Source organism: Schizophyllum commune (genome assembly GCF_000143185.2).
Source record: "Schizophyllum commune H4-8 unplaced genomic scaffold SCHCOscaffold_1, whole genome shotgun sequence".
Taxonomy (NCBI): domain Eukaryota; kingdom Fungi; phylum Basidiomycota; class Agaricomycetes; order Agaricales; family Schizophyllaceae; genus Schizophyllum; species Schizophyllum commune.
In genome coordinates, this window is record NW_026089538.1 from 981817 (window position 1) to 1007664 (window position 25848).

Sequence of the window (25848 nt, forward strand, 5' to 3'; positions counted from 1 at the left end):
GGGCAAGTTAGTGATCAGCGCACCGCCCCGATCAGCGCGCCGTGCTTCAGACATACAGACCGCCCGAGCGCCTTCTCATGCAGATTGCACCTAAATTGCACCTTGCACCTGAATTGCACTCTATTTGAGGGTGAAACCCGGGAGTCAGCGCGTTCAATCAAATCGGCAGCGCATTCAGAATCAATAAAGCAGGTATACCACAGCAGCGGCGCAGATCCAGACGGGGTATATGTACATCATTATGTTGTGGTTGATGATATAGTAAGGAGCGTAAGTATCGTCCGACCGGGGCTTCGTAGTCTCCATGATATTAAGACGGGCACTCCGACGCAAGGGGAGGGCGGACATCATACGCGACGGCGGTGCGCGTATGGTGCGAGAGGATGTGCGGTCGAGCGCAGCGCAGCATCTAGTTCTGCTCGTAGATGACGATCTTGTTGATGATCTGGAAGAGCGGGTGGCATTAGATTGAGGGAGTAACACGAAAAAATGGTACTCACCCAGCGCGCATCGTCCCCAAAGACGGAGCCCATCTGCTTGACATAGTCGGCCGCGGAGTTGAAGTTCGTCTGCTTCTTGCACGACGTCTCCTGCCCGCCGGCGCCGTCGATGGCCCACACGCCCTCGGAGAAGAAGCCTGTGGTGAGCGTGAGCAGAGGTGAAGGGACGGATCCACGATACAAGGAGGGCGGAGCGTCTGTACGAGAGGGAAGGTAGCAAGACTTACCTCCAAGGTTAGTGTTGATGACCAGCATGAGGTCCTTGAAGTGGTCGCCGATGGGGCACTGGTCGGCGGGCATCTTGAAGATCGGGTCGCCCCAGCCAGACGGGTCGGGGTTGTTATCCCAGATGTCTACACAACGCGTCAATGTCCGCCGCATAGCCATTGAAAGGAAATGCACTGACCCTTGGGCACGTCCGCGACGTTCCACTGGTGCATGGCGACGACGTTGTCGTTCAGCTCAAGCGTGAAGACCCCTCCGCCGGCATCGTTGAACGCCTTCCCGAAGCTCGTCTTGCTATCCTGCGAGCCACCACAGCTTTGATAGTCCGCGTTCGCGTCGCACGAGAACTCGTCCGGCTTGTTCGCGGTCAGCTTCGACAGGCTGCTGATGATGTAGTTCGGCCAGTTGCACCCCGTGCCCGTGTGCACGCTCATCGTGTTCTGCTTGTACAAGTGCACGCCCTCAATCACGTCAATCTCGCCGTCGAACGGCCAGTTCGAGCCGGTGAACCAGAGCGCGGGCCACGTGCCGCAGAGGCAGGGGATGTGCTGGATGTCGAAGATGAAGAGGAGGTTGTCTGAGGGGTTGAACTTGTCCTTGGACGTCATGCGGATCGCCTTGCGCAGGTCGGAGTATGGGGTCTGGTCGACGGCGATGTACGTCTTCTTGGAACCGTCCACCCAGACGAGGCCGCTGTCCTTGCCGTCGACATAGTTAGCGATACCCTGGTTGTCGGAGGGCTTCACGTCGCTGGACGCGCGTCAGACGTGGACTACCAAGTGCGAGGGCAGACTCACTAGTTGAAGGCGTCGACTAGGTCATCGCCTTCCAGCCACTTGGAGACCTTGTAGCCGCGCTTCTTGTGGAGATGCTGGCGGCTGCTGTGCCGGCCATTGTGCGTCGCGGCGAACGCGGCTCCGCTCAACGCGAGGAAGCTCACAAAAACGGAGGAACGCATGAAGAAGAAGAAAACGATACCCGGAGAAGTGAACGACGGTGAGTGCAACGAAAGGAAGGGCGCAAGGGTGCCCAAGGACGCGATTTGTGCGACGAGAGAGAAAGGTGGGGAGCAGGAGCGAGTGCAGGCGAGATTATATGATGCGCTCGCGTAAATTACGCCGCAAAATTAGAGCTGTATCATCAAAATTGCTCCACGCCGAGCCGTGCGCTGCCGACGCGAAGGGTGGTCAATGCTTGAGGGTACACGCGAGGGGTGGAGCGGTGCTGATGTCCTGCGCAGTTCGCAGCACGATGGCAGGTTTACTGACAGCTTGCCCGTTTGCTGCAAGAGCGTCAGCGGTATCGCCGTCCGTGATCTTGCGAGGGTCTCCAGTACACTGAATTCCGTTCATCGCAGAATACCAAAGGGCGAGTATGTTTGAGGCCATAGACGGCGAATGAAAGCCATCGAACACTGAAGTATAAACGCAAGACCGCGCAGACAGTCTACGCCAAGACGTCACAGGATGAGTTCTTTGCAGGGACTCAGGCCCTGCACGAAGCTGACAGTCAAGATGAGCAAGAAGTGGATGCAGGTTGAAGTATCTGGATATAATGAGTGCTATGTATGACCCCCGATCGCAAGCAGTCGCAAAGAAGTGCAAACAATTCTAGACATATCGAATATGACCTTGTCAATGTCAGTCAAGATGCTGCTCGCGCGGACAGTTCAATACACAGACTTTCATATTCTGAGTACTTATTTGTGCACGAACCACAGTTAACGGCCTGCTGAAAAGCGTCACCAAACGCTGTCAAGCACGAATAGTCTCTCTTCTCGCCGTCGCTGGGAACGATGGTACGGCGAACCCGCACCATCAGTTTGGCTATCGCTTTCGAGAGCGACAATTCTCCCGCCCCTTTGAGCTGCACGATTTCTGCGCAGGTGCGTCTCCTCCATTACTTGAACCATGATGATTCGTTGATGACAATGAATGAGCGCTTCGTTCCCCTTCGACAACGGTACTAGCTTGAAGATCCTCAGTATCCTCTCGCAGCGCTCACATGAGGGGTCTAATCTTGTGGTGGAAGACTGTACGGCTCAGGATTCTAGTGATCTGATAACGGCCCGCCTGCTCTCAGGCTCCAGCCCGAACTATGGAGGCTATGTCACTGCATCAGATTCGGTATGTAGGTAAGGTAGCGTGCTCTACATGCGGCTCAACAGCTTCCCTCGACTCTTGCCCTCCGCCCCTCAACGCTGCTATGCATATCTCGCAGATATACGCCGAGAACCTACTTCCTCTTCGCGAGGGGTATCCTCTGTGGATCCCAGAACCTGACGAAGAACTACCGATGTGCTATCGGCAGTCGGGTGTGCGCATCGGCGACGTTGGCGTGATCGGCCAGGACGGCGGGTTCCAGTTCATCTTCAATATATGCTCATCGGCGGACGACCCAGTCAATCAATGCGGCGTTCCTCCATCATTTGAGCGCATCGACATGGGTGCTACCAGCTACAAGTCGACGTACTACAGCCGAGATGGCGCATTCGTGCAAAGCGCGGACTTTGCTAGGAACGTCATTGGTGTTGAAGCGGGTGCGGACGCAACGTGAGTCTACATCGAAAGAACGACAGGCGTCTCTGATCCATGAGTAGTATCGTACCTGCAGGTGCAGGTTTCGGCATCGAGTTTTCTGTTGGGAAAGACGAAGGCGCTATACTCGCGCTGCCCCGGGGCGGGTCGAGGCGAGACGCGAGGCAGCGGAGGGCGTACGAGATCCAGATCCAGCGTCACGGTCAGGAATGGTATACGTACGTGCGGGATACCCTTGGCTGGATGATCGACAACGGTGACCTCTACCTTGTCACTGGCGTCGATAAGGCAGCCACCTGGGGCGCACTGGCTTTCCGCGATACGCAACGTTCGCGCGAGGTATCCTTCCAATTCACGGCAACTCCAGTGGCAAATGCTGCACTCCGTCACCAGTATCAGTGGCGACACATCACCAGCCAGTCTGCGCGCCAGGGCCCTGATGCAGGAGTTCAGATGTACGATGATGATGGAGAGCCAGCTGAGAACCAGTGTGTCTTTGTCCGCGGGTACAAAATCATGTTACGCCGTGAACTCTGGTCGCGAACACGGGCAACAGGTCTAAAAGTATTCGACTTCACGGGGCCTCGCAACTTCGGGAAGTCGATTTCTCTCAAGGCTGCGTCCTCATCTTCTGCTTCGGCAAGCTCTGCGGCCAAGGGCAAGGCTCGACAAGCTGAACCCACCGATATCTGCGTGGACAGTGCGGATGGATCTTCGGGCACCTTCAACGACGAGGAGGACGGGAGTCGCAGCGGTGGGAACAGTTCGTCCGAGGAAGAAAATAGGTCAGCAGAAGGCGGAGTAAGCTGGGAACTTGTCCCTGCATGGTCCACAGTATGTGCACAATTTCGACCAATGACATCGTTCGATTGACGAAGGTTCTTAGCCATGCCACCCCTGCGATGCGCTCAACAAGTACATTTTGGATAATGTGCGCACATCTGTCTCGCGTGCGTATGCAGACCTACTGAGGTGTATTTCAGTCGGACTGCAATATCGCGTTCACGCACGACGACCTGTGGACATGTATGGCCAGTCATGTGCGCTATTCCCAGTCGCGGGGGAACTCTGTTTTGTCGTCTCATGTCTTTTAGGTAGATGTCGTTCGTGATCTGAAAAGCCAAGCCATCTCGACACGATACGACTTAGAGACGATGGGTTCAGGTAAGTCATTAAGTACTGTTCGTATGAACTAGCTAGACTCACGAAAAACAATGCGATAACAGGTGCTGTAACCCTGAGGTATAGAGAGGACGTCGAAGGCATGAAACTGGGACAGCGAGACGCGGAGGAGGATCTAACAATGTCAGGCCTTAGTATGTCGTTTTCAAAATATATCCATGCCTTGTGTCAACGCTGATATTGGTTCTCTAGAGATGTCCAGCGAAATCGCGTCCTGGCCATCCCTCGACAAGAATGTGAAGAAGTACGAAAACATTGAGGACAGTGCAGTACCCGAGCCAGAGGGCAATCCAGTATACAAGCAGGAGGGCAGTCCAGAAAGCTATCTATTCAGGCAAGAGGAATGGTCACCGAATGATATGCAATGGGAACCTTCGGCCGAGAGCTGGGAATTAAGAGAAAGTCAGATTTGTACCGCACTTGAGAGCTCTCTCTCTCTCTTGACTGATGTTGACCTCCCCAGATCCTCCATCCCTATGGGCATCACCGGCTTCGCAGATGATCTCATCAGAAACACTCGAGCCGGATCCTGAAGGCACCAACGTCCTCTCACGAATCCATAGTCCATGCCCGCATTCGTTTTCTCCATTTGTTGAAGCAGGCATGAGTCGATATGGCTCGCCACCGGCTTACCCACGATTCTTCTCCACGGAGTCGCCGTCCTCTCGATCACTGGATTCTACGGCTTCGTGCGGCGCATCGTTCGACGGTGGCAAGGCCTATGGGTATCGAATTCTCTTGGCCACGGAGTCTAGAAGAAGGGCCGCCCGCCGTGCATCCTTAAACTCGACTCGGGCGGGACCAATATTGACCTGCCCGGTTATCGGGTGCGAAAGCACATTCAGGAGGGATCAGGCTTTAGAAGGCATGTCTCGCTTTACCCATGTCTGTCTTGATTGTTCAACTTCATTTCTCAGATCATATTCTGATACACGAGAACAAGATGACATTTTCATGCTCAGTCCCAGGCTGCGGAAGTCGCTTCAATACGCGCGGCTCGCTCCGCGCGCACCTCAGACACAAGCATAGGTTGGCGGATGAGCAACAAATATCGCCATTCGCTTCGCCAAGCATGATGGAAACGTGAAGGATGCCGGCGGTTGTGTGCATGTTTGCGATGTGTTCACTCGTGGCATGAGGGAAGACGAGATTGTATCATTTGTATCCAGGTTACTCTCATCTTATGGTACGCGGTTGACCGCATCCTTGGAGTCTCGATGGACGTTTATGTATGTGTAGTGTGCTTGATGTTACAGATGCGTAGTAGTAGCGAATTGTCTGGCAGTAATGTATCGTGCGCGTCCTCCTCTCAACAGACGTTTGTCCTGTCTATGCCACATCGTACGAGGCGCGCGTGCCAGATCGCGTCCGTCCCCGACTGGCCTCAGGCGAGTGCATCCGTCGTGGGGAGACAGCATCGGAAAGATTGCGCTGGTGAGCCTCCGGACCGGGATGCACCTCCGAGCCCCGCAGGTAAGCATCTGTCGACCCGCGATGATGCGCGAGGACGTCGCCGCTGAGAAGGCTGCTCCGCTCCTCCTCGACCATACGAGTGCGGCTGCTGCTGCCCTCTTCTAACCGGCTTCGATGGCGGCGGTGACGCGGGCGGTAGATGAAGGATTGGGTTACGATTGTGATGTCGAACATTAGCGTACCGCCACTGCCCAATAGGTATCTGCGACAAGGGATTAAAAGAGGAGACGCGTATAGGAGGGCAATGGACGCACGGTATACTCTCTCGTATGAACGCTGTAGACGCTGGTGGCGGTTGGCGCACATTAGGCGAAGTCAGGATTGATGCGACATAGAACACGTTCCCAAGGAACGCGAAGACAAAGAGGGACATCGACAATCCTTCGACGGATTTTCGAGTGAACTGGAAGGCATCAGCAAGGGTCGTCCATGATATCAATAAGTGACCCACGTTCTTCCATATTTGCGGCAAACGAGAGGTGAGGTATAGTGTAGTGCACAACCACGCGAATATACGTCCAAGGATGCGCTCGTTGGCTGCATCCGCCGCGCTAACGATCTCCGACGATAAGGTGTCTATCGTCCCATCCAACGCGGCGGACTCGGGTACGACAACGTTAACGTCGCGCGTCTGCAGTACGTGACCGGAGCCGATGCTGCTCCGCTGACTGAGCGCGCCGAAGCTGAAGAGCGCGAAGGCGGCGAGGAACATGATGTTGTTGCGATGGCTGGTGCTTCGGCGCATGGTGCTTGGCGCGACGGGACTCTCGCCCACGCGCTCAGCTGCGCGACCACGCTCGAGCAGGTCCACGGGCGGGTCGACGATAAGGTCGAGGGAATCCCCGCGAGGCATGATAAGGCTCGTCCCACGGCGACGTCCTCCGCGCTCGACGCTCCACGAAACGCGTTTACGTCCAAGGGTACGACCTCCCTCGGAGTGGAAGCTATCGGCGAGGGCGGCGAGGGCGCCCTCATCCGGCTCGTCGTCGTCCCCGGATGGGTGACCGCCAGCAATGGGGTCTGCGCTTGCGAAGTGGGCGTGGCGATGTGAGGGGTGATGTTGTCGCTCTTCTTGTTGGGCGACAAGAGCGGCTGCAGCAGCTACGTTGGCTGCTACGGCGGATAGGGTGCGATAGCGCGGGATGGGGCGCTCATGGGTGTGTTCGGGCTTGGTTTGCGGGGGTTTTGGCCTGAGCGTCTCGTAGTAGATGTACTGCGCGACAAGCATGCAGTCTACTGTCACGAAGTATGTTGCGAGCCATGTCTGAAAGGGAGAGATTGAGCGAACGTTGGAGGGCGTACTGCGCGCCACGCACCTGGAACAATAACTGTCCGGTCAAGAGGCATCCAATGAGGTTAGACACGTCCCCTGCTCGTTGTTCAATGACGCCCCGATGGCGAGTTATGAGCACTCACCGAGCAGCCAGTTCGCAAGGAATGGAAGCGCGAGCCCATCACACGACTGGCGCTTCACGTTCTCGAGGACCTGTCTAGATGGCGTGATCTGCGCGCTGCCCGCAACCTTCACGCTTGAACACTCACGGGAACTGTGCCCCAAGCCAGCAAGCAATAGAGGTATAGCCCAGGAGCTCGCTGAGCCCGGCGAGGTCGAACATCGTGGGGGAAGACGACCGAGCCCCGAATCCTGCGGGGTAGGGGTATGGAGATACGGATAGGACCCCGGGCCGGGTCGAATGAAACTTGAATGCTCCGGCCGCCCAGATAGCGGTATAGAGCCTCTCGTTTGAGGTCCTATGGCGGAGCAGGCCTCTCAGCGCAGGGTGAAGTTCTTGAACAAGCAACACGAGGAGGGACGACACAGATGACTCGCCATTGCAAATATTCGTCCGGCGGCGGCGGGGAGATCACCACAGGAGACGACTCTGCCACTTCCCCCGATCTCATCACAAGGCCATTAATTTCCTGCCTTCATCAAGCTGCTCAATTACATGACAGGGTTCGGTATACCATACGATCGTCCTCAAGAAATAATGCCAGAATAATCAAGAAAGCAAGTTGCAAGCAGTGACAGCGGCGAGCATCGCACCAAGAAAACATCCCCTAACCCCCTCTCGTCTACATCGTCGTCGCCTTCTCCGCCACCTCTGCGTACGCTGCGAAATTCTCGATTACGACGCGCGACATCAACACCTCATCCGGCTGACCCTGCAAGGCCGGCGGCAAATTCAGACGCGCCACCGCACCCTCATTGCGCGAATGACAGAACGCCAGCACCTGCACTCCCGCGGTCACAATGAACTGCGAACTATGTTAGCGGCCATACTTCTCACTCCTCCAACCACAGAGTAAACAGAGTAAGGACACTCACCAGTTCGCCGGCTCTCAGCCGATCCTTCAGGGCCTCGAAGTCTGCTCGCTGGTCGATACTGGCGGTCGGACTACATAAGGCGCGCGCCGCTGGCCCTGTCGAGCGGACCGAGTCTAACAACGCGTGCATGACGCTCGCGCCGTAGAACTTGCCCGGAACCAAGTCGCCTGGATTGTAGTTGCCCACTACGAAGGACAGTGAGGGTACGTCTGGGCAGGGCACGCTGCCGACGAGTACGAGCGGCACCCAGCGATCGGGGCTGAGCTTGAGCGCGAACTTTGATTGCTCTGAGGTGTCGTTGCTGCATGAAGAGTCAGGTCAGATCGATATCAGTTAACGAAGTCAGAGGACGTACAGAGGTGTAGCACTTGCAGGCTCGACGGGGTTGTACAGCGGTCCGAAGATCGTGCTCCCCCTCCAAGTTGATACAATTGGGCCCGCCGTTGCTGGTGTCGACGGAAGCATGCTTTCTTTCGCCTGAGCAGCACTGATACAATCACCTATTAGCAAACAACGCATCTCCTGTACAAACGGAAGCCATACACGGTCGACTCAGCAGCCTTCAGTACATCGGCAGGTGCATCCTGCGCAGGCTCTTCATAGTCCTCTAATGCCTCTTCAGCAACAGGCTTCCCGACCGCTAGCCGCAACAGATCCTCGCCAGAGGGTGGTGGCGAATCCGGACGCAGTCCCGGAATCCCGTCACCGAATAAGTCCGTCTCGTTGTCTCCGAACAAGTCAGCGGTGCTCTCCCCGAAGAGGTCATGCGCGTCGAGCTCGCCGTTCGTGTCTTCTTCCTGCCAGCCGTCGCCTGCGGCGTCGTTGCTGACATCCATCGCAGTATCGGTGCCGTTCGTCGCATCCTCCTCCTTCGGCAAGATTGCCTGCACGTTGCCGACCCGCGCGTTTCCATTCGTGGCGCTGCTCGGCTCGTTCCCAACCCCGTTGGTCTTCTCGACCTCCATCGCTGACTGCTGCTGCTTCATCACCGGCGACTGCTGCTGCTCCTCCATCGGTGTCGGTTGCCGCTGCTCCAACAACGTCGGCGCCCCAAATCCAAATGCAGAAGGCGAACGATTCGGCCTCAACACCTGCTTCTCCTTGTCGTACACCAGCAGCGCGCCCTTCGGCTGCCGCTTTGGCAGCGGAGCCCTCGCCTTGACCAGCGTGGCCCCCGTCTTCGTGGATGTGACGCCCATCGGTCGAGGGGACATCGTGGCTGAGTTCGGGGTGGTCGCGATGGGTGGCGTCGCGGACGAAACAGCACGGGGCGCATACGAGATGGGAGGGGTCGCGGATGAAGGAGGAGCTGCAGGTGGGGTGGGTTTCGCAGGCGTGAGCATAGTCGCGTTCATGAACTTTGCCTTCGCCGCGATACCTGTGGCCTGAGTGGAGGCGAAGTCGTCCATGAGGCGCACGCGCGGGTTCGCGGCGCGCTGCCGGTGGAAGGGAATGGACTTTGCAGGTGGCGCGGCGGACGTCGAGGGCTGTGAGTGGCTGGCCGACACTGCGTGTGGCTGACCGGACAATTCCGCGTTTGGTTGACTGGACGCTCCTGCGTTTAGCTGGCTGGTCGATCCCGCATTTGTTGTTGCCGGTGTTCGTTGGTGCTGAGGAGCGGAAGGCGTGGACGTCCACGAGCTTATCGTAAGAGCAGGTGTATGCTGGCCCTGAGGAAAGAAAGATTCATAGTTAGGCGTGGACGAATGCGAGTAGTTATTATGGGTGGGCTCGGGCACGATTGGTCCAGGATCGAGGGAAAAACTCCAGTCGCCGCCAGGTTGGGAGTTCCCTTGCTGCCCGTGCGACCAGTCGTTCGTATCGTTTAGCATAGTGGGCGTTCCGAAGAGGTGGAGAGGTGGAGAGGCAGGTTGGAAAGGCGGTGAGGAGGGAATAGGTGCCTGTTGGATAATTTCGGGCTCGGGGGACAGTTTGCGCGGCTTGGTGCGCTGAGGAATTGGCGCAGAGACGATCTGGATGTCAGAGGACGAGCCATCATCGGTTGGTGGTCGAGGGGGTGCCTTCAGCTTCCTGCGTTTCGCAGTTGGTCGTTTCGACGAAGCCTGCTCCTCGTCTGCCGCTCGTCGCTTGCGCGGATGAGAAACGCTGGGCATGGGCTCGTCATCGGACTCTGCTGAAGGTTCTCGATGCTTTGCCTTCTTCGAGGCCTTCGTCTTATGCTTGCTGGGAATGGGGGCTGTCGCGACCGGCTCCTCGGTATCGTCGGGGATGTACTGCGAGTCTCGTCCAGGTCCTGGCTTTCTGCGCTTCTTCTTGGGGGAAGAAATTGAGCCCACGGGTGCGCTGATGCTGGTCGGAGGGGGTGATCGTGGTCGTATCAGGGCCTCTACCTCCTCTTCGTCCGATGCGCTCGAGCGATGCCTGTTACGGCTTGTGCTCGTAGTGCGTCGGCGATGATTGTTCCGCGACAGCGGCTCGTTATCACTATCTGCTTCGTCCTCAGAGGGGGGCGGACGTTGGTCTCGTCGCGTTGTTCGGGTTCTCGCCGAAGAACTGGAGGGAAGGTCGAGGGACTGATCGCGAGTACGATGGTTTGAGGGACCAGCAGCTTCCGACGCGTTCTCGTCTTCATCGTCGGAGCCTTCCTCGTCCTCCCTCTTCCTGACTGCAATGATGCTGTCAGTCCTGGGTTCATGCTATATAACGGAATATCACGCACCGAGAGGTCCGACCGCTACGAGCTCCTCGCCATGGCGGAACTGAAATGTCTGGTTTGGATCACGTCCATTCAAGCCCTTGATCTCGCGACTCCAGAACTCTTCGATGAAGTGCTCTGAGCCGCCCTCAAAGCTCTCCTTGGGCTCCCATCTTCATCACAGTCAGTCACACACGTCCTGAGCATGTATGCGCGGTGGGTACGCACGTGTCATCTTCCGGGCTATATCCCTTCCACTGCAAGCGGTGTCAGACATGTTGAGAGGTGTAGCAATGCACTCGACGCGTACCCGGACACGGTATTGCTGGGAAGGGAGCTCATCAGGCGAGTGTGATCGCGTCAAGCGAGAGGACGTACGAATATCGCGCGCTGACGTTTCCCTCTGCGCCAGGCTCGCGCCTTAGTTATGTGGTCTTCAGGTGTGCGTTAGGCGACGTATAGCATAAGGAGAATATACGTACCTACTGTGTAGAATACCTCGTCGCTCATGCCTTCGATGTGGACGCGGTCACAATGATCGTGGGATTCGGAATCAGCAGCGGCCCGACGGATCACTAATTTGTTTGTCCACCCGGACGAGCAAACAAAAGCAGCCGCTTCTTTTCGACGTTCATAGCTCAGTCACCTATCTCCGCCACAACCAGCGCCCACCCAGTTCTTCCAAGGGCATCTCAGGCCGACTCTTTTGTTTCTTTTACAACCGCATTACCGTGATTGCCCGTCGGTTCACTGCCGATAATGCGCTCGCCAATTCGGGCTTCTCTGCGGCCTGCATACAGCTCTTACAGCTCCACTCATATGTAGAACTACTAGACCGGCACTTTACTCTCATGAAGCACCCGCTATCCGTCGAAAATGTCTAAGCAAAGGGCCTCCTGATCACGCCGCCAACGTTTCAACGCCAAATGCTGTGATAACGACCTGCCCCAAACCTGTCCGACGTCCACACCTTGGAGACCCCATCTGATGCGCTCGAACATCGAGAGCGCCCTGCATAAGCGCCCGAAACTGTACAAAAGGGATCGAGGCTGACAGCGAAATGCAAAGTCCCCTTCTTCAAGTCCCCCGGTATCATGAACAGCAAGCCCGTCGAAATGGCCACCCACCAGCCTGCTGCTGCCTACGACACGCCTCCGGCGTACCCTCAACCTCAAGGTCAACAACCGGTGCACCTTCACCCACCGCCACCGCAGCAGATGACCGCGGCACAAGTGGGGGAGCAATATCGGGCAGAATGTACGTGATCCTCGGGACGTGGCCGGGTAAAGCTCACCATGGCGCGTTCACACACAGTGTTTGCGCAGTGCGCCCAGGGTGTACACGACCCAAAGACCAAGTACGGTGTATGTGGAATCATCACCGCCGTGCTCTGTTTTCCTTGCGGGTTGATTTGCCTCTTGTGAGTCTATTATATGCAAGTACTTTACACTTGTCTGATTGACATTCTCGATAGCACCGACACTGAACAACGATGCACGCGCTGTGGCGTGAAAGTCCAGTAATTCTGCTCCTCACATGCGTTGCTGGTAACATCTCAACCAGAAGCACCTACGTATACTGCACTTCCCCTAGGGGGCGCTTCCTATCACTATATTTATGAGTCCTCCTCCATGACTAGATTGCTTTCACGAACCATGTCATCGTATCGTAGCACATCAGCACAATACAATACCTCCCTAAAGGGGCAATATCATTGCTTGCTTCCCATCATCCTCGGAATTCGACGAAGTCTTGCTTTGCTCGACTGCGTACTGAACCTGTCATGCCTATCGATATGCTTTGATAACTGGTCTGACGCGTAACGGACTGCAGGCCTCATCCTCCGACTCTGCAAACTCCAGCACACTCCGAATCGACGTTTCAGGGGAAGACCTAGCTCGCGCGCTTTGATGCATGCACCAATGAAGCCATCATGATCTTCATGACCCACCTCGCTTGCGCCTCAGTATATGAAAGCCCTTGACGCCAAGGGGAGTGGAAGGAGTTCTCTGTTCCCCACTCGTCCGCCATCGTCACCATGAGCGAGAAGTCCGCGCCGATCGTGCTGCAGCCTATGGGGTCGTCGTCGCATCTACCTTATGGCGCATCGTCTCAATCCTATATGGGCTCAGCGTCACATTTGCCTACGGGCTCGTTCTCTCATCTGCCTAGCTCGAGCTCGCAGGCAGCGTCGTCAAGTCCTGCACAACCGCCAGCCCCGATGCCGCACCCAGACCCCGCGATGGACTTGCCCCCGGCGTATCCTGAGCCCAGCTTGGAGGCGCATGCGCGCACTCCTACTCCCCCTTCGGCGCCGAAGCTCACGCCGGCGCAGATTGGAGAGCAGTATCGGGCGGAGTGTGCGTTGACTAGCATCGTCTCTACTTCCCTCGCTGACATTCATCTCTGCAGTATACGCCCAGTGCGCGCAAGGCGAGCACGATCCGACGCGGAAACATGGCGTCTGTGGTATCATTACGGCCGTGTTACTCTTCCCCCTCGGCATCATCTGTCTCTTGTGAGTACCTGTCATATCGCTCCGGGATGCGCTCTTCTCACCTTCGTCTCTCCAGCTTGGACACAGAGAAGCGATGCGCACGTTGTGGCGTCAAAGTGAAGAAGCCCAAGAAGGAGAAGAAGCCGAAGGAGCCCAAGGAGCCCAAGAGTGATGCTGCACAGTAGGATGGGGAAACTTGGCCTCCAGGCTTCTGAATCAGCCAGCATACTTCCCTCGCACACGACCTCTTCACGACTGCTACACACTATTTATCCTGTCCTCGTCTGATCTACTTATGCGCCTTGTAATCGTAGCACACACTCATTTATTGCCCTGCTAAGAGATCTGCTGGCTCGCAAACTTCGACGTCAAGTCGTCCCATTGTGTCTTCATAAAGGCTTCCTATTTTGGTATACTTTGTATCTTGACTTTTCCCACCACCAACCCAGCTGAGTGACTTACATGCTTGCTCTGACCCTCTCTGTCTCAAGGCTGTCACGATTATAACCCATGGACTGGTACTCAGATGCGCGGATGCACTCCGCAGGTCCATCCAAGTATGTCAGGCTGCCGCGAGTCGCCCCTCCAGGCGGCGGCGCGATTGCGATCAGCGAGGATGGGCGGCGCTCAGTCGTCGCGGGGAAGGAATGTGCGTGTCATGTATATCCCCCCTCGATAGAGAATGACACCCTCCAGCCCTACGCATCGTCCGCGTATCCGCACCCGACCAAATGCCGACCACAGAGCACAAGTTCGCCGTAGGGCCCGGCGGCTACCGCGTCGACGCCTCGCGCAATATGTGGGACGGCAGCGGGCTCAAGATGGACAGCGCGAGCACGGACGTGAGCTGGGCAAAGGGCCCCTTCGACCACAAGATCCTCACTAGCGCGCGGAACGGCGAGCTCATCATGTGGGACCTCAACAAGAGCGGGCCGACAAAGTACGAGCGCCGCGCGAAGGACCATGCACGATCTATCCACCAGCTTGCGGTGTCGGCTGTAGTACACCATTATGCGATAACGGGCTCTGCGGACGCTGACCTGCGCGTCTGGGACCTGCGCGATATGCGGAAGTCTATCATGCGTATTAAGCATCCAGCTGCTGTGCGCGCTCTCGCGTTCTCCCCGTCGAACACAACCCCTCTTCAAGCTCTTACCGGTCTCGATAGCGGCGCTCTCCACCGTTGGGATCTGCGCGTTGGCCAGCGTGGTCAACTCGATCGTTCCCCGGTCGCCCACGCCGGCCCCGTCACGGATGTTGATTGGGTTAGTGGATGGGCTGCCTCCGCCGGCCTCGACGCGACTGTTCGCGTCTGGGACGTCGCCTCCCTCCGCAATACCTACACCCTTCGACCCGCCCGCGCTCCACGTCGCGCGATCTGGCGCCCCGGCTCCGAGACCGAACTCGCCCTCATGCCCGCCGAGCCAGCAGAAACCGACACCGTTGACATATGGGACGTCCGCCGCGGCTGGATAGCGAAGTGGGCCATCCCTGGGACCGCCCTCGACGGCGGCGTCGCCGGTGCGTGCGCGCGCGGACGCCGCCTGAAGATGCCTCATCTCGCTACCAGGCATCGCGTTCGGCGGGACAGACGCGCTATGGGCGCAGCATACGTCCGGCGCGTTCGTGCAGTATGACCTGCGCGACTGTACGCGTCCGCTTGATACCATACCTAGAGTGGCGGCGGCTTGGGAGCCTGCTGGCTCGCTGGCGTTGGTAACTGACCGTCCAGATCCGTGGGAGGTGCCTTATGACGATGTGTAAGTCTTCACTCGCCTCGGATTTTCATCGTCTGATGTGCGTAGCTCGCCAGAAAGGCAGGTTCTACGACCGAAGACAATCGGCGATCCTCCCTTCCGCCCGAGGACCCAGACTGTTGCGACATGCGTGCCAACATCTCAGAACGATGATTTGGATGTATTTGTTGCCCTCGCTCGCGACTATCTCTTTGAAGGCGCCGACAAGCAATTATTGTGCGTCCACAACGCCCAGGTTTGTGCTCTCATGTGGAATCAGGAAGGTCTCTCAACTACCTCAGGCGGCTATCCGAATGGGCAAGTTGGATGTGGGGCAAACATGGCTTCTACTGGGGTCGACTCTCAAGGATGTAATACCTCAGGAAGAGGAAACGACGACGCCTGAACCGTCCAAGCCTAAACACCCCAGTCCACCACTCGTGCACTCTATGTCGGCTCCTGCGACCATCCCCAGCTACCGCTTTCCTGGTCATGACCTCTCGGAGATACCGTCACGAAGTCCCTCTCGCCAGTCCACACAGTCGCCGCAGTCCGGACGCTCTCCCGCCGTCACGCGTCGTCCTTCCGCCTTCCGCAGGCCGTCGATGGCCGTATCGAGTCCTGGGGACAAAAGCTTTCCTCATGTCGGCGAGGGCGCGTTGGACGACTCCGACGAATCTTCGTCTGGCGGAGAATTACCCGTACGGCCTGCTCATGCAAGTAGCATTCACGCGCCTGCAAACGATGACAGCGATTCACCCTCGCCTGCCTCCACCGATTCCGAATCCCATCCCGTTTCCGTAGTTCGCCGACGCAGCCGCAGCGCAGCGATCTCGCGCAGTCGAGGGCGAAGTCGTAGCGGGACGCTTGCCCGCGGTGGGCCGCCACGACTCACCCGCCAGGAGTCCAATACCAGCGTGCGCACTGTAATTGCAGAGGATGCGCAGAATCACCATCCCACGCGACCCCCGCTGCAGCAGGAAGAGACGTTGCGCGATATTCGGGCGTTGAAGGAAGAGGAAAAGGCAAGAAGGCGAAAGTTGGAAGAATCTGCGGCGAGGACGGAGCGGAGACCGGAAGTTGTTGCCGAGGACGAGGAGCGGCTGCGGAATCTGGCCTGGACAGCTTTGAAGGGTGCACTTGAGCTGTTCGCGGAGCAGGTCGGTGGAGTTGCTGGCTAGTATCTGTACAGATGACTGACCCTCGATCAGGGGGATGTGCAGACATGCGCGATGCTCGTGCTAGTCGCGGGTGCGGAACTCCGCGTTGGCCCTCGTCGAATATCCCGCTTTGTCGACGCGTACCTTGGTGTGTCAAATGATTCACGCGAGTTGGCTAAGCTGATGAATCGCAGACATCCTTTCGCGACTGCAACTCCATACCTCTGCTGCCTACGTACGCAAGTTTTGCGCCGTGGACGATGCAAAGAAGGAGAGCACCGTACGCGTCCCGTATATTGTTCTTCTTTCGCATGTTAACGTCCTCCAGATGGAAACAACGATCTATACCGCGTGCATGAAGTGCAAGCGTGCTATCATTGCGCCTCCTGCAGCTGCCCGTGGCGCCTTCGCTTACTGCCCTTCTTGCAGGGCCTTCTTTTTGTGTGCTATCTGGTGCGTCTGAACACGCGCACGATCTCCGGTGGACTGAACTCCTTCTAGCCGCCTTCCCGTCCGCGGCCTACTCTTTCACTGCGCGCTATGCGGCCACGGCGGTCACCAGGCATGCTATCGCGAATACTATCTCCCTCGACCGATGGTTGAGATGCCGAACGCAACGCTGCCGGAAAGCCGTGGTCGTTCATTGACGAGGCCGGATGCAGACGCGGCGACAGACACAACAACGGATGCTGGTGCTCCAACAAGCGTAGGCAATCGCAACGCAACGACAACCCAGGTTCTAGCGGGCCATCCCTGTGCGACGGGTTGCGGCCATTTTTGTTGGGCGGCGGGGGCTGTTGTGGATGTTGCGGCATGATTGTTCGGCAGACCGAACGAGATTCGAGCGGTCTTACTGCAGTCGTGTCATAGCTGTTGTATGTGTATGTCATATTTCGGTGAATATGGATTCTCTGACCAGTGCATAAATATCTTCGCAACTAAATCTCATGAACAATGACGACTGTAGGTATCAGCTACTCCAAAAGTCAGGAAATTGACCGAGAGTAGCAAAGTCATCTGCGTCCTCTCCGCGTAGCCACTTCATCTGTTCGCGCACTGCATAACGCTGGTGCTGGCTGAAAAGCATACCCTTCCCGACCTGCGCAAACAACCCAGCGATGAATTCTTTGTTAGGCGCAATCGAGCTCTCCGCCAGATGTAAACGTAATGTCTCAATCGGTACGTCGACTCGCGAGCGAATCATGTCCGCCAACAAGGTCAAGTTGCAGCGGAACAGGCATGCCAGCATGAGGTGCTTGAGCTGGGGCAGGATAGCAGGCTCTCCACCATCGACGGCCATAAGCTGTCGCAAGAAATCGTCGTTGACGAAGAATTCTGCCGGGTCGGCTACGTCCGTTGGCCCTCGCAAGTGATCCCGCCTCTCCGTATGCATGATCTGGAGGTTGGTGAGACCGGGCAGCCTTTGAAACAGCGCCGCGACGTCCGTGCAGGAAATTGGCAGCATCTGCAAGGCCAAGTGGCGGATGGTGCATCCAGAGCGATCGATGAAGGCATCAAACTGCTCATGCGGCCAGCCTTCCTCGCGGAAATGCCTGAGCAAGTCACTTCCCGAGGCTCGAGGGGCGGAGAGCTGCAGAACTCGCAGCAGAGGAGTGTCAAAACAAGCGAAAAGGTACGCCAGCGCTCTGGGGTCATCGGCAAGGTGAAGCGCAAAATGCGCCAGCCGTGGAAGGTGGACACGCTGTATTGCGGGCAGCGCGTCCCCTCCATGTCGATCGCCGACACGCATTTTGAGTACTTCGATCTGCTGACAGCGCTGCAATATGGGTACCCACGCTGCAAGAGACAGCCTGCTCGTCGAGATGAGGGTAGTAAGCTGCTCCCAACGAAGCTGCGTGTTCGCTATCGGCCCGTCCCAGTAGCGCAATTTTGTAGTGCTGGCAAAGCTGACGATCTTGAGGTCTGGATCGCGAGCGACCGCCATTATGCTGGGTACAATCTCGACCTTGACCAATTCATGCAATGTGTAGCGGGCGATTTGTTGGTCAATCTCTGCAAGTTGAATATACGGAAGCTTGCATGTCCTCCAGCGAGACGCGGTGGATATGATATCATCAAGAGCGAAACTGTTTCCTCCGAATTGCCGAGGAATCCAAGTACTATGAGTAGTTGCGAGGTGTATGTCAAATGGCGTACACCGCGAAAAGTGAAAGTAGTGCTGGAGGACCATCGCTACCCTGTCAGATTCGATCTTGCCTATTTCACGATCCATGGTATTGGTGAGTTTGACGCGCAGCAGCGGTGCCCATATCTCCGCCGTGGCGTGTGCGATGTTGCGCCACCGCTGGGTGACCTGGCTGATGCTGAGCGCCGTGTAATAGGAGATTGGATGTGAGACGCCGGCAGGCGCACTATACTCCAAGGCGGAGTCAGCACATGCATCGACCATAATTTGGCGCAGCAGCTCGACAGGTAGACGGCGGTAAGGGGAGAAGCAAGCGCGACGATGGGCCAGGAGTTCTTCGACTGCCCCTTTTTGTGCTCGGAGGCGAAATACGATGGCGAGCAAGCGGTCGATCTCTGGGTCAAAGCGCTTGAGCTCACGTTCTGCGCGTTGTATTGCATCCTGTATGTCGATAGACTCCTCCGTATCGGGCACCCCTCCCGTCCGGAGGGCGTCTAGCGTGAATTGTGATGAACCGAGTTCGGGATGATAGGCGAAGGCAGCGTCGCAGGAGGCGCAGAGGGAGATCGTTGCGCTTTTGTCCATTGGATGTAATTTTCAATGGTGAGCTATGCGACAGCTCTGCGGATGAAGATGGGAGTCAGGAGCAGGGATAAGACAATTGCCGAGAAGCATCAAATGCGCGTGACATGTGTGACATGACATTATCAGGCGTTGGCCATAAAACGCCGAATTAATAGCTCGTGCCCAAAGTGTGTATACAATGAAGATATATGGCTTTGAGAGTCAGAGGATTTGAGGTCTCGCAGCTTCATGTGCTATCATAGGTTATCTACATCATGATCATCCCGTGCCGCATCGTGAGGGTTATATCGCGCACTCCATCGATAATGATATCTCGACTTATACTCAGGCTCCATCTCGCGCATCGTCTTCGGGTCGAGCTGGTAAGTACGCCTCAGGCATCCTGCTGTTCTCGGAGGGATGGGTGAGCGTCGAACCAGCCCGCGAGGCGGGCGGGTGGTGGTCGGGCGCCAAGGGGCACTGGGGACGGTACCAGGGGTCGAAGTGGCTTGGGGCGGGGGCGTCCTTGGCTCGGGGGCAGGCGAGCGGCGGAAGGGGATACGGGCCTCGATGCACGCTTCGTCGTCGTCTGAAGAACCGATGGTTAGCCTCCGAGGTCAGGCAGAGGTATGAGGATAAGCGCACCACTGTCACCCTCTTCGCGCTCCTCTTTCTTATAGTTATGGAGCACGCGATCCCACTTCACAGAATTCAGCTTCAGAGTCTGAATTTCCTTTTCCTGTCTGTGTTCTTCGTCTGTGTCATATGCATAGGCGAGAGAACCCACGTCGAGCTCTGCGGGTATGTGGATAGGTTCACTGATGCCTTCTGGCCCAATATCTTGCTCGGTAATCTCTGGAGAAGGCAGCAACTCCGGTGTCTGCGATGGCTGTTCCTGTTCTTCCTCCCGGGGTGTAACGTGACTGTTACTAGTCACGTTCCTCGACTATATAAGGCAGGCCTTATGGCCCATTGTAGATACTCACTCTTGTACCCTACGCTCACCTGCTATACACGGCCGTCATCTGTTAGCTCGCCCGACCCCCTCAGCTCGCCATTCAGTGAAGACGACTCGCGTCGCCTTACACTTTTTTTTTAACATTTGACGGTTCGAACACACTCTACACGCTACCATCACACGCGCTCGGCGTCGCTCATCACCGCCATCACTGATCTCGGCCTCGGCGCACTCGCTACCCCGCCTTGGCTCGCCTCGCCATTGCGGAAACTCGCTGTAAGCCCTCGTCAAGTTGAGGCCGGCCTGATTCTTCTCTATCCTCTGCCGCTACGTCGCGTAAGCCAGCGTGCACCAAAACGAGGACCCACCGACGGTACGGCGCCGTGAGACCTGGCTGCGACAAGGTGTCGCAGGGGCACGGTAGGCCAACCCCGTGAAGCTCCCCCTCGATTGGGGTCCGCTCGATCCGAAACGACACACGGCGAGGAGAAGGAAGGACCAGGAGGACTCGGAGGGCGCATGCTCAACAGCTCGCCTTTGGTTTCGGGTCTCGCGCGCACGCGGCATGCCTCCCGCTGCCTCCGCCTCGGATCGCCGTCTCTCCCCTTGCGCTACGTCCCGCGCTCGACGCCGCGCTCGCCCGCCTTGGCTCGTCCCGCCTTTGCTGGTTCACGCTGTAAGCCCTCAACAAGCTGAGGCCTGCTCGATTCACCGCCATCTTTCGCCGCCGCAACACACGACGAGGAGATGGAAGGATCGAGAGGACTCGGAGGGCGCACGCTCAACAGCTCGCCTTTGGTATTTGGGTCTCACGCGCGCGGCACGCGTCTCGCTGCCTCCGCTCCAGCTCGCCGTCTGGCCTTTTGCGCTATAGCTCGCGCTCGACATGGCGCGCGCACGTCAAATAGCCCTTACCACCCCGCCGCCAAAGCCCACGCCCTTGGCCCGCGCGATCTGCTCAAGACGCCGCGCGTTTGATCATTTGTCCCGCTCCCCGCCTTGACCGCTGCGTCTGCCTAGTGCGCCGCCGGCATCGTCATGGCTCTCACCGACGCCCTACGCCTCCCTGCGCTGCATGCGCGCGACAACCCGGCCTCGCTCCTGCCCGCGCGCGCTGCTCAAGGCACTGTATTTTCAAACACGCTTTACCATTTTGGGCTTCGCCCTGCGTCTGCCTCGCGCGTCGCTCGCGTCACCCCCGCCCTCTGCGTCTTCTCAACTGCCACCGCCTCCCGTCGCCGGCGCGCTGCTGCGCGTTCTCGCGCGCGGGCGCTTGCTGACTCATCCGGTTATTGCGGCCCGGCTTGCCGCTCGCGCCGTTCCGTCCGGCTCTCGGCGACTCGGCTTCACCAGCTCAAGCTGCCCACAGTATATTTCGCCTTTCGACACAGCACGTCCTCTAATTCGGCTACGCCTTAAAGTCATCGCCTATTCCTCGCCTGTCCCGTACTTCGTCCTTAACTGCACTCGCCGTCGCCATATTTTGCTCGCCATCGAACTGCCATTTTCTCGGTTGCTCGTCTCGTTGCCTCGTCTCGCCTCGCCTTGCCTCGCTCGCTCGGTACTTCGGTGTTCTTGTGCATATGGCTTTGGTTTTTGTTTTTTTTGGACGGTGGTGCTTGATTTTCGAGGGGTTGGGCGGGTGTAACGTGACTGTTACTAGTCACGTTCCTCGACTATATAAGGCAGGCTTTATGGCCCATTGTAGATACTCACTCTTGTACCCTACGCTCACCTGCTATACACGGCCGTCATCTGTTAGCTCGCCCGACCCCCTCAGCTCGCCATTCAGTGAAGACGACTCGCGTCGCCTTACACGGGGTAGCACGGACTCGAATTCCTCGACTATGCGATCCTTCTGCTCTTCCTGCTCCTTCTCTTCGCCCTGTTGCTCCGGAACGTCTTTCTTCGGGTCTTGCTTCTTGCGGGGACGTTCGTCGCGGTCTCCTTCAGACTTCGCACGCTTGCGCTTTCCGCCTACTCTCACATCGGCTTCATTTGGCGGAGTTAATGGGGGAGTAGACTTTCTCGAGCGCGATGGGGAGGAAGAGGGTTCCGAGGCCGAGGATGTAGCGTCGCGGAAGCGACCACTGCGACGGCGGCCGTTAACGATGCAAGAACCTAGCGTCGAGCGGGTTTGCATTGCGTAGATTGTATGGGTTGCGGTGTGTTGGTTTGGTTAAGGTCTTCGAGACGAGTTCTGTTATGGAGCTGGACCTTGAGGCGGGCCATCCTTATATACAACCAGGCGATGGCCCTACCACGATACCGCCTCCCACGCTACGACCAGCCACAGCGTCGTGTGACAATTGGCAGCGCCAAACAAGGCATCAGTGCGGTGCACTGGCCTTCGAGGCAGTATCCATGTGTGCTGACCTCCGAGGCAATATCCATGAGCATTGACCATCGAGGCAGTATATGGACCGTCGCGGCAGCGTCGATGCCTCATATTGGGTAGATCGACAGTATCCCTCCTTCTGCGTTGCCATGGCTTTCTGACGGACTGCTATTGTCCCACTTTGGCTTGCATTGTTCTCGATATGGTGAGCGCGGAAGCCAAGACGTTCTCGGCGATCATATCACACGAGCAGATCCAAAGGCCCCACTAGCCCAAATAAGCCCAAACTTCGCCTAGATCACTCAACGTGTAGTCCGACTAAAAGTCTGGCATTACAACAAAGACTACAGTACAGTACGAGAATATGTTACACTCTATAAAGATATAGTACACCGCCGTTGAGGCGCGAATCTAAGGTCGTCACAGTCGTATACAGTATAGGTTATCGCAGGCGCTCAGAGATGTAGGCGCTGAGTGTTCCAAAGCCTCGTGGACGTCCTTTACTTCTTCAGAGCCCTCAGCAGGGCCTTCACCCCATCGAGTCCGAAGCCGTCTTCCGGGTAGCACACAAACATCGGTTCGTGGATGCTTTCGAACTTGCGGCGGAACTCGAGGCGGTTGATGAGGCCAGTTGCCTTTGCGATCTGAGCAAGGGAAGTCAGTGGAAAGTCGTAGGGGCAAATTCAATGAAGTACTGACCTTCGCATAGGTTTTGGACAGGGCGGTAACCTTCCAACCGCCAAGATGGTGCGTAGCGCTCATCTGCAAAGTTCGTCAGCATTATGTTCAAGTACGAAGCAGGACTCAAGCATACCTTATCCGCAGCCGATATCCCAAAGGTGACCGTGATGCGGTCGTGCTTCTCGCCCGCCTTGTCTCGCCGGTTCTGCTCTGCATCGAGGTCGCAGAGCATCGAATAAATAAGCTTTTCGGACGTCCCCTTCGGCGCATCGGGGAAGGAGACGGCGTTCTTGATCTGGTAGGCGACGCAGGGCGCATGTTCGGGGTGCTTGGAGGAATGGGAAGGGTGCTCTGGGTGTTCGGGGTGGGGGATGGAGTCGTCATGTTTGTGGTCGGAGTGAAGGTGGTTGTGGACGGGAGTGAGGATCAGGATGCCAATCGGCTAAAGAGAATGTAAGTATGATTCGAGGCGAGAGCAATGAGAGAAACGCACCTTCCCCTGCGAGTCCCGCGCGATCCAGTACCGCCGATGCTCCTGATCCAACCACGGCTGCAGCGTCGTCGACGCGATCTGCAGCCCATGCCGGTGCTTCCTCCAGTCCGCGACGCCTTTCTCGATAGCTTCGCGGTCGGCGGCTTTCAGATCGCCGTGCGCCTCCTCGATCGAGATGTTCGCCTTCTCCGCGCGGCGCAGGTTCTTCTTGAGGTCGCGCACGATCTCGTCGTGCTCGCGGTCCTCCTTGCCCTTCGCGTTGGTTACGAGGCGCTTCGTCTTCTTCTCCGGCGCCTCAACGACCTCGATGACACGCCGAGGGTCGACGACGTCCTCGTAGATGCAGTGCACCGTGCTCCAGCCGAGTTTCTCGCCCAGAACCTCCTCCATCGCGTGGTCGACACACGCCCAGACGACGCGCGCGCCAGCCGCGTACTGCACGAAGGCGCGCGCGGTCGCCTCCAGCGCGGCGGGCGTGCTCACGAGGGGGTTCCCCCATGCGAAGATCCACGGCCCCTGGCGCATGAATCCCTGCACGGGCGGGAAGGACGAGCCCCCTATCGGCGCGGGGGCCTGCCAGATCTTGTAGCGCGAGAACTCGAGCCAGGCGGTTGCGGAGGACGAGCCGTACTGCGCGACGAGCTCCGCGATGGACGCCTTGTCGAAGGTGGACGCCGCGTCGGTGCCGGCTTCGGAAACCGGGGTGGACTCGTCGCTCGAGTCGTCGAGATCGAGGGTGAAGTGTTCGTCATCGGGGTCTGAGGAGTGGCTGGCGCCGTTCAGATACATGGCGCCCTCGTCCGAGTCGAGCTCGGTGGACGAGGAGAGGGGGCTCATGGGGCTGGTGGGGGTATCGATGGCCATGGCGGTGAGTTCGCTGTTGTTGTCGATGGCGACGCAGATGAAGGTGGTTTATAACCAGGATAGACAAGGATCATGTCGGGCGCCAGGAAGGGTCTGGAATGCTGGTGCAGGTCGTAGACACTTAGTCAGACACGCTGACCACGCCTCGGCACCGCGGGCCGCCCGCCGTGGCGGCTTGCCATTGAGGAGGACTGTGATTTTCGACCGACTGGGACGCTTGTGAAAGCATAGGGCGTCGCGGATGGAGTCCTGATTACCACGGAGAAGGACATGATTCAGCCGAGGCCCGACAATACAGCATGCGCGCCACCCGGGTTCATGACGCAACGCTCATCTTCAACTGGCTGTCATATGGGGCCTTTTTTGGGCGAAAAATACCAAAAGCATGCAAATTAGCAGTGTGTGAGTACTACAGCGGCGGCCAGATCAATTGCGCGCTGCCTTTTTCGGAAGAAAGATCGCCGAGGCGGGCGTTGGGTGAGTTCGAAAAAATCCAGCTCCTTCATAGAACGGTAGGGCGTAGCTGACAACCCCCAAATATGAAGTTTCAGGCGAAAAGAGCATGTATTTCGCGAGTTATGTGAGATACAGTAGGTTAGGGCACATAGTACCGTATAATGCATCCCGGCACGTTTCGTGAGCATCAAGTGCGCACCCCCGCAAAGTTGGTATGTAGATGGGGGTTTTTGATGGCGCTCTACCGTTCTACGAAGGAGCCGGATTTTTTCGACCTCACCCAACGCCCGCCTCGGCGATCTTTCCGAAAAAGGCAGCGCGCAATTGATCTGGCCGCCGCTGTAATAGTACACAAAAAGCATGATGTTGTTACCAGAAGTGACCACTTTACTAAAAGTGGCAAAGTACTTTCGAAAAGCACATGATCACTTTCAGGAAGTGTTGACGCGTATGTACAGCATGTGTTAGTGCATTTGCCACCGACCACATTGATTCTGCTGACCTTTGGAACATCTTTGCGATGCGTGAGAATGGAATGTATGTCCATCGTCGCCGGGTTGTGAATGGTCGGCGCGGTCAGTCACGCTTGGTGTGATCACGGCATTCTCCGAGCAATGGTCCCACGTTACTCTGAGTATGGCCAGTGGCCCTTATCCCAGACCATATGGAGAAGATGACTCTCTTAGTAGTCCTAGGAGCTCCTTCAGGTACTCTTCAAGAGAGACGAGGTCCGATGAGCAGGTAGACAGAGCCGGATGCTCCCCAACGAACCGCCTACTCGGCTTTTGCCGATGTATCACGTGGCAGATGGTGTGACAACCCGTAACGTAGCTTGCTCCGCTTCCTGACCGTTGTGCCGCACTTTAAGGTGCTCAAAGCCAGCTCGTGGATGCTCAAGGTACCCCCCTGAGTAAAACCGTTGAGCTATATACTCTGCCACCCTCTGCAAACTACTCCGTGCAGTACTTTCACATCACACTTTCGACTTTCGTGCTCACGGTAATTTTCGCCGAAAAATGACCTCATACTGTCAAGGGCTCGAATAGGCTGACT

The 25848-nt window shown here is 57.2% G+C and overlaps 14 protein-coding genes across 14 annotated transcripts; 6 read left to right on the plus strand and 8 right to left on the minus strand.

The window, feature by feature from the left end:
- Positions 1-127: 127 nt before the first annotated feature.
- Positions 128-446, minus strand: SCHCODRAFT_02010612 (uncharacterized protein). Its single transcript, XM_050341523.1, has one exon. The coding sequence runs from the start codon at positions 349-351 to the stop codon at positions 181-183; it is 171 nt and encodes a 56-aa protein (XP_050202720.1). The 5' UTR covers positions 352-446; the 3' UTR covers positions 128-180.
- On the minus strand, positions 410-1683 carry SCHCODRAFT_02482500 (glycoside hydrolase family 16 protein; the record flags this gene model as incomplete). Its single annotated transcript, XM_003035320.1, has 5 exons — positions 410-445; positions 501-637; positions 728-853; positions 907-1475; positions 1523-1683. 5 exons carry the CDS (start codon positions 1681-1683, stop codon positions 410-412), a joined length of 1029 nt encoding a protein of 342 aa, XP_003035366.1.
- On the minus strand, positions 1683-2145 carry SCHCODRAFT_02605056 (uncharacterized protein). The gene has a single exon (XM_003035319.3). The coding sequence runs from the start codon at positions 2075-2077 to the stop codon at positions 1913-1915; it is 165 nt and encodes a 54-aa protein (XP_003035365.2). The 5' UTR covers positions 2078-2145; the 3' UTR covers positions 1683-1912.
- Positions 2146-2930: 785 nt separating this feature from the next.
- On the plus strand, positions 2931-5473 carry SCHCODRAFT_02682424 (uncharacterized protein; the record flags this gene model as incomplete). The annotated part of the gene is made up of 9 exons (XM_003036122.2): positions 2931-3277; positions 3325-4096; positions 4149-4193; positions 4246-4302; positions 4357-4426; positions 4489-4578; positions 4637-4846; positions 4908-5271; positions 5362-5473. 9 exons carry the CDS (start codon positions 2931-2933, stop codon positions 5471-5473), a joined length of 2067 nt encoding a protein of 688 aa, XP_003036168.1.
- A 65-nt stretch (positions 5474-5538) lies between these two features.
- On the minus strand, positions 5539-7689 carry SCHCODRAFT_02605059 (PQ-loop-domain-containing protein). The gene is made up of 6 exons (XM_003035318.2): positions 7460-7689; positions 7334-7407; positions 7234-7286; positions 6369-7181; positions 6172-6320; positions 5539-6119 (listed from the first exon to the last, which is right to left on the minus strand). Exons 1-6 carry the CDS (start codon positions 7531-7533, stop codon positions 5774-5776), a joined length of 1509 nt encoding a protein of 502 aa, XP_003035364.1. The 5' UTR covers positions 7534-7689; the 3' UTR covers positions 5539-5773.
- Positions 7690-7799: 110 nt separating this feature from the next.
- SCHCODRAFT_02605061 (uncharacterized protein) lies at positions 7800-11428 on the minus strand. The gene is made up of 9 exons (XM_050344145.1): positions 11385-11428; positions 11281-11336; positions 11213-11227; positions 11131-11159; positions 10927-11075; positions 8790-10872; positions 8602-8733; positions 8247-8547; positions 7800-8176 (listed from the first exon to the last, which is right to left on the minus strand). Exons 1-9 carry the CDS (start codon positions 11410-11412, stop codon positions 7994-7996), a joined length of 2976 nt encoding a protein of 991 aa, XP_050202721.1. The 5' UTR covers positions 11413-11428; the 3' UTR covers positions 7800-7993.
- A 149-nt stretch (positions 11429-11577) lies between these two features.
- On the plus strand, positions 11578-12585 carry SCHCODRAFT_02605066 (uncharacterized protein). Its single transcript, XM_050344146.1, has 3 exons — positions 11578-12159; positions 12217-12322; positions 12377-12585. Exons 1-3 carry the CDS (start codon positions 11997-11999, stop codon positions 12423-12425), a joined length of 318 nt encoding a protein of 105 aa, XP_050202722.1. The 5' UTR covers positions 11578-11996; the 3' UTR covers positions 12426-12585.
- A 559-nt stretch (positions 12586-13144) lies between these two features.
- Positions 13145-13584, plus strand: SCHCODRAFT_02482226 (uncharacterized protein; the record flags this gene model as incomplete). The annotated part of the gene is made up of 3 exons (XM_050342813.1): positions 13145-13262; positions 13315-13420; positions 13476-13584. 3 exons carry the CDS (start codon positions 13145-13147, stop codon positions 13582-13584), a joined length of 333 nt encoding a protein of 110 aa, XP_050202723.1.
- Positions 13585-13825: 241 nt separating this feature from the next.
- Positions 13826-17227, plus strand: SCHCODRAFT_02560531 (WD40 repeat-like protein). Its single transcript, XM_050343760.1, has 9 exons — positions 13826-14048; positions 14096-14920; positions 14970-15159; positions 15205-15391; positions 15438-16295; positions 16347-16443; positions 16490-16575; positions 16624-16748; positions 16797-17227. Exons 1-9 carry the CDS (start codon positions 13910-13912, stop codon positions 17110-17112), a joined length of 2823 nt encoding a protein of 940 aa, XP_050202724.1. The 5' UTR covers positions 13826-13909; the 3' UTR covers positions 17113-17227.
- A 38-nt stretch (positions 17228-17265) lies between these two features.
- On the minus strand, positions 17266-19034 carry SCHCODRAFT_02560532 (uncharacterized protein; the record flags this gene model as incomplete). The annotated part of the gene is made up of 1 exon (XM_003035316.3): positions 17266-19034. Exon 1 carries the CDS (start codon positions 19024-19026, stop codon positions 17266-17268), a length of 1761 nt encoding a protein of 586 aa, XP_003035362.1. The 5' UTR covers positions 19027-19034.
- Positions 19035-20229: 1195 nt separating this feature from the next.
- SCHCODRAFT_02605073 (uncharacterized protein) lies at positions 20230-20993 on the plus strand. Its single transcript, XM_050344147.1, has one exon. The coding sequence runs from the start codon at positions 20529-20531 to the stop codon at positions 20835-20837; it is 309 nt and encodes a 102-aa protein (XP_050202725.1). The 5' UTR covers positions 20230-20528; the 3' UTR covers positions 20838-20993.
- SCHCODRAFT_02010961 (uncharacterized protein) lies at positions 20939-21656 on the plus strand. Its single transcript, XM_050341524.1, has one exon. The coding sequence runs from the start codon at positions 21039-21041 to the stop codon at positions 21609-21611; it is 573 nt and encodes a 190-aa protein (XP_050202726.1). The 5' UTR covers positions 20939-21038; the 3' UTR covers positions 21612-21656.
- Positions 21657-21701: 45 nt separating this feature from the next.
- On the minus strand, positions 21702-22192 carry SCHCODRAFT_02742505 (uncharacterized protein; the record flags this gene model as incomplete). Its single annotated transcript, XM_003035315.3, has 1 exon — positions 21702-22192. Exon 1 carries the CDS (start codon positions 22104-22106, stop codon positions 21702-21704), a length of 405 nt encoding a protein of 134 aa, XP_003035361.1. The 5' UTR covers positions 22107-22192.
- A 399-nt stretch (positions 22193-22591) lies between these two features.
- Positions 22592-24441, minus strand: SCHCODRAFT_02523917 (uncharacterized protein). Its single transcript, XM_003035314.2, has 4 exons — positions 23476-24441; positions 23116-23424; positions 23001-23063; positions 22592-22945 (listed from the first exon to the last, which is right to left on the minus strand). The coding sequence occupies exons 1-4, from the start codon at positions 24337-24339 to the stop codon at positions 22802-22804; spliced, it is 1380 nt and encodes a 459-aa protein (XP_003035360.1). The 5' UTR covers positions 24340-24441; the 3' UTR covers positions 22592-22801.
- Positions 24442-25848: the final 1407 nt, after the last annotated feature.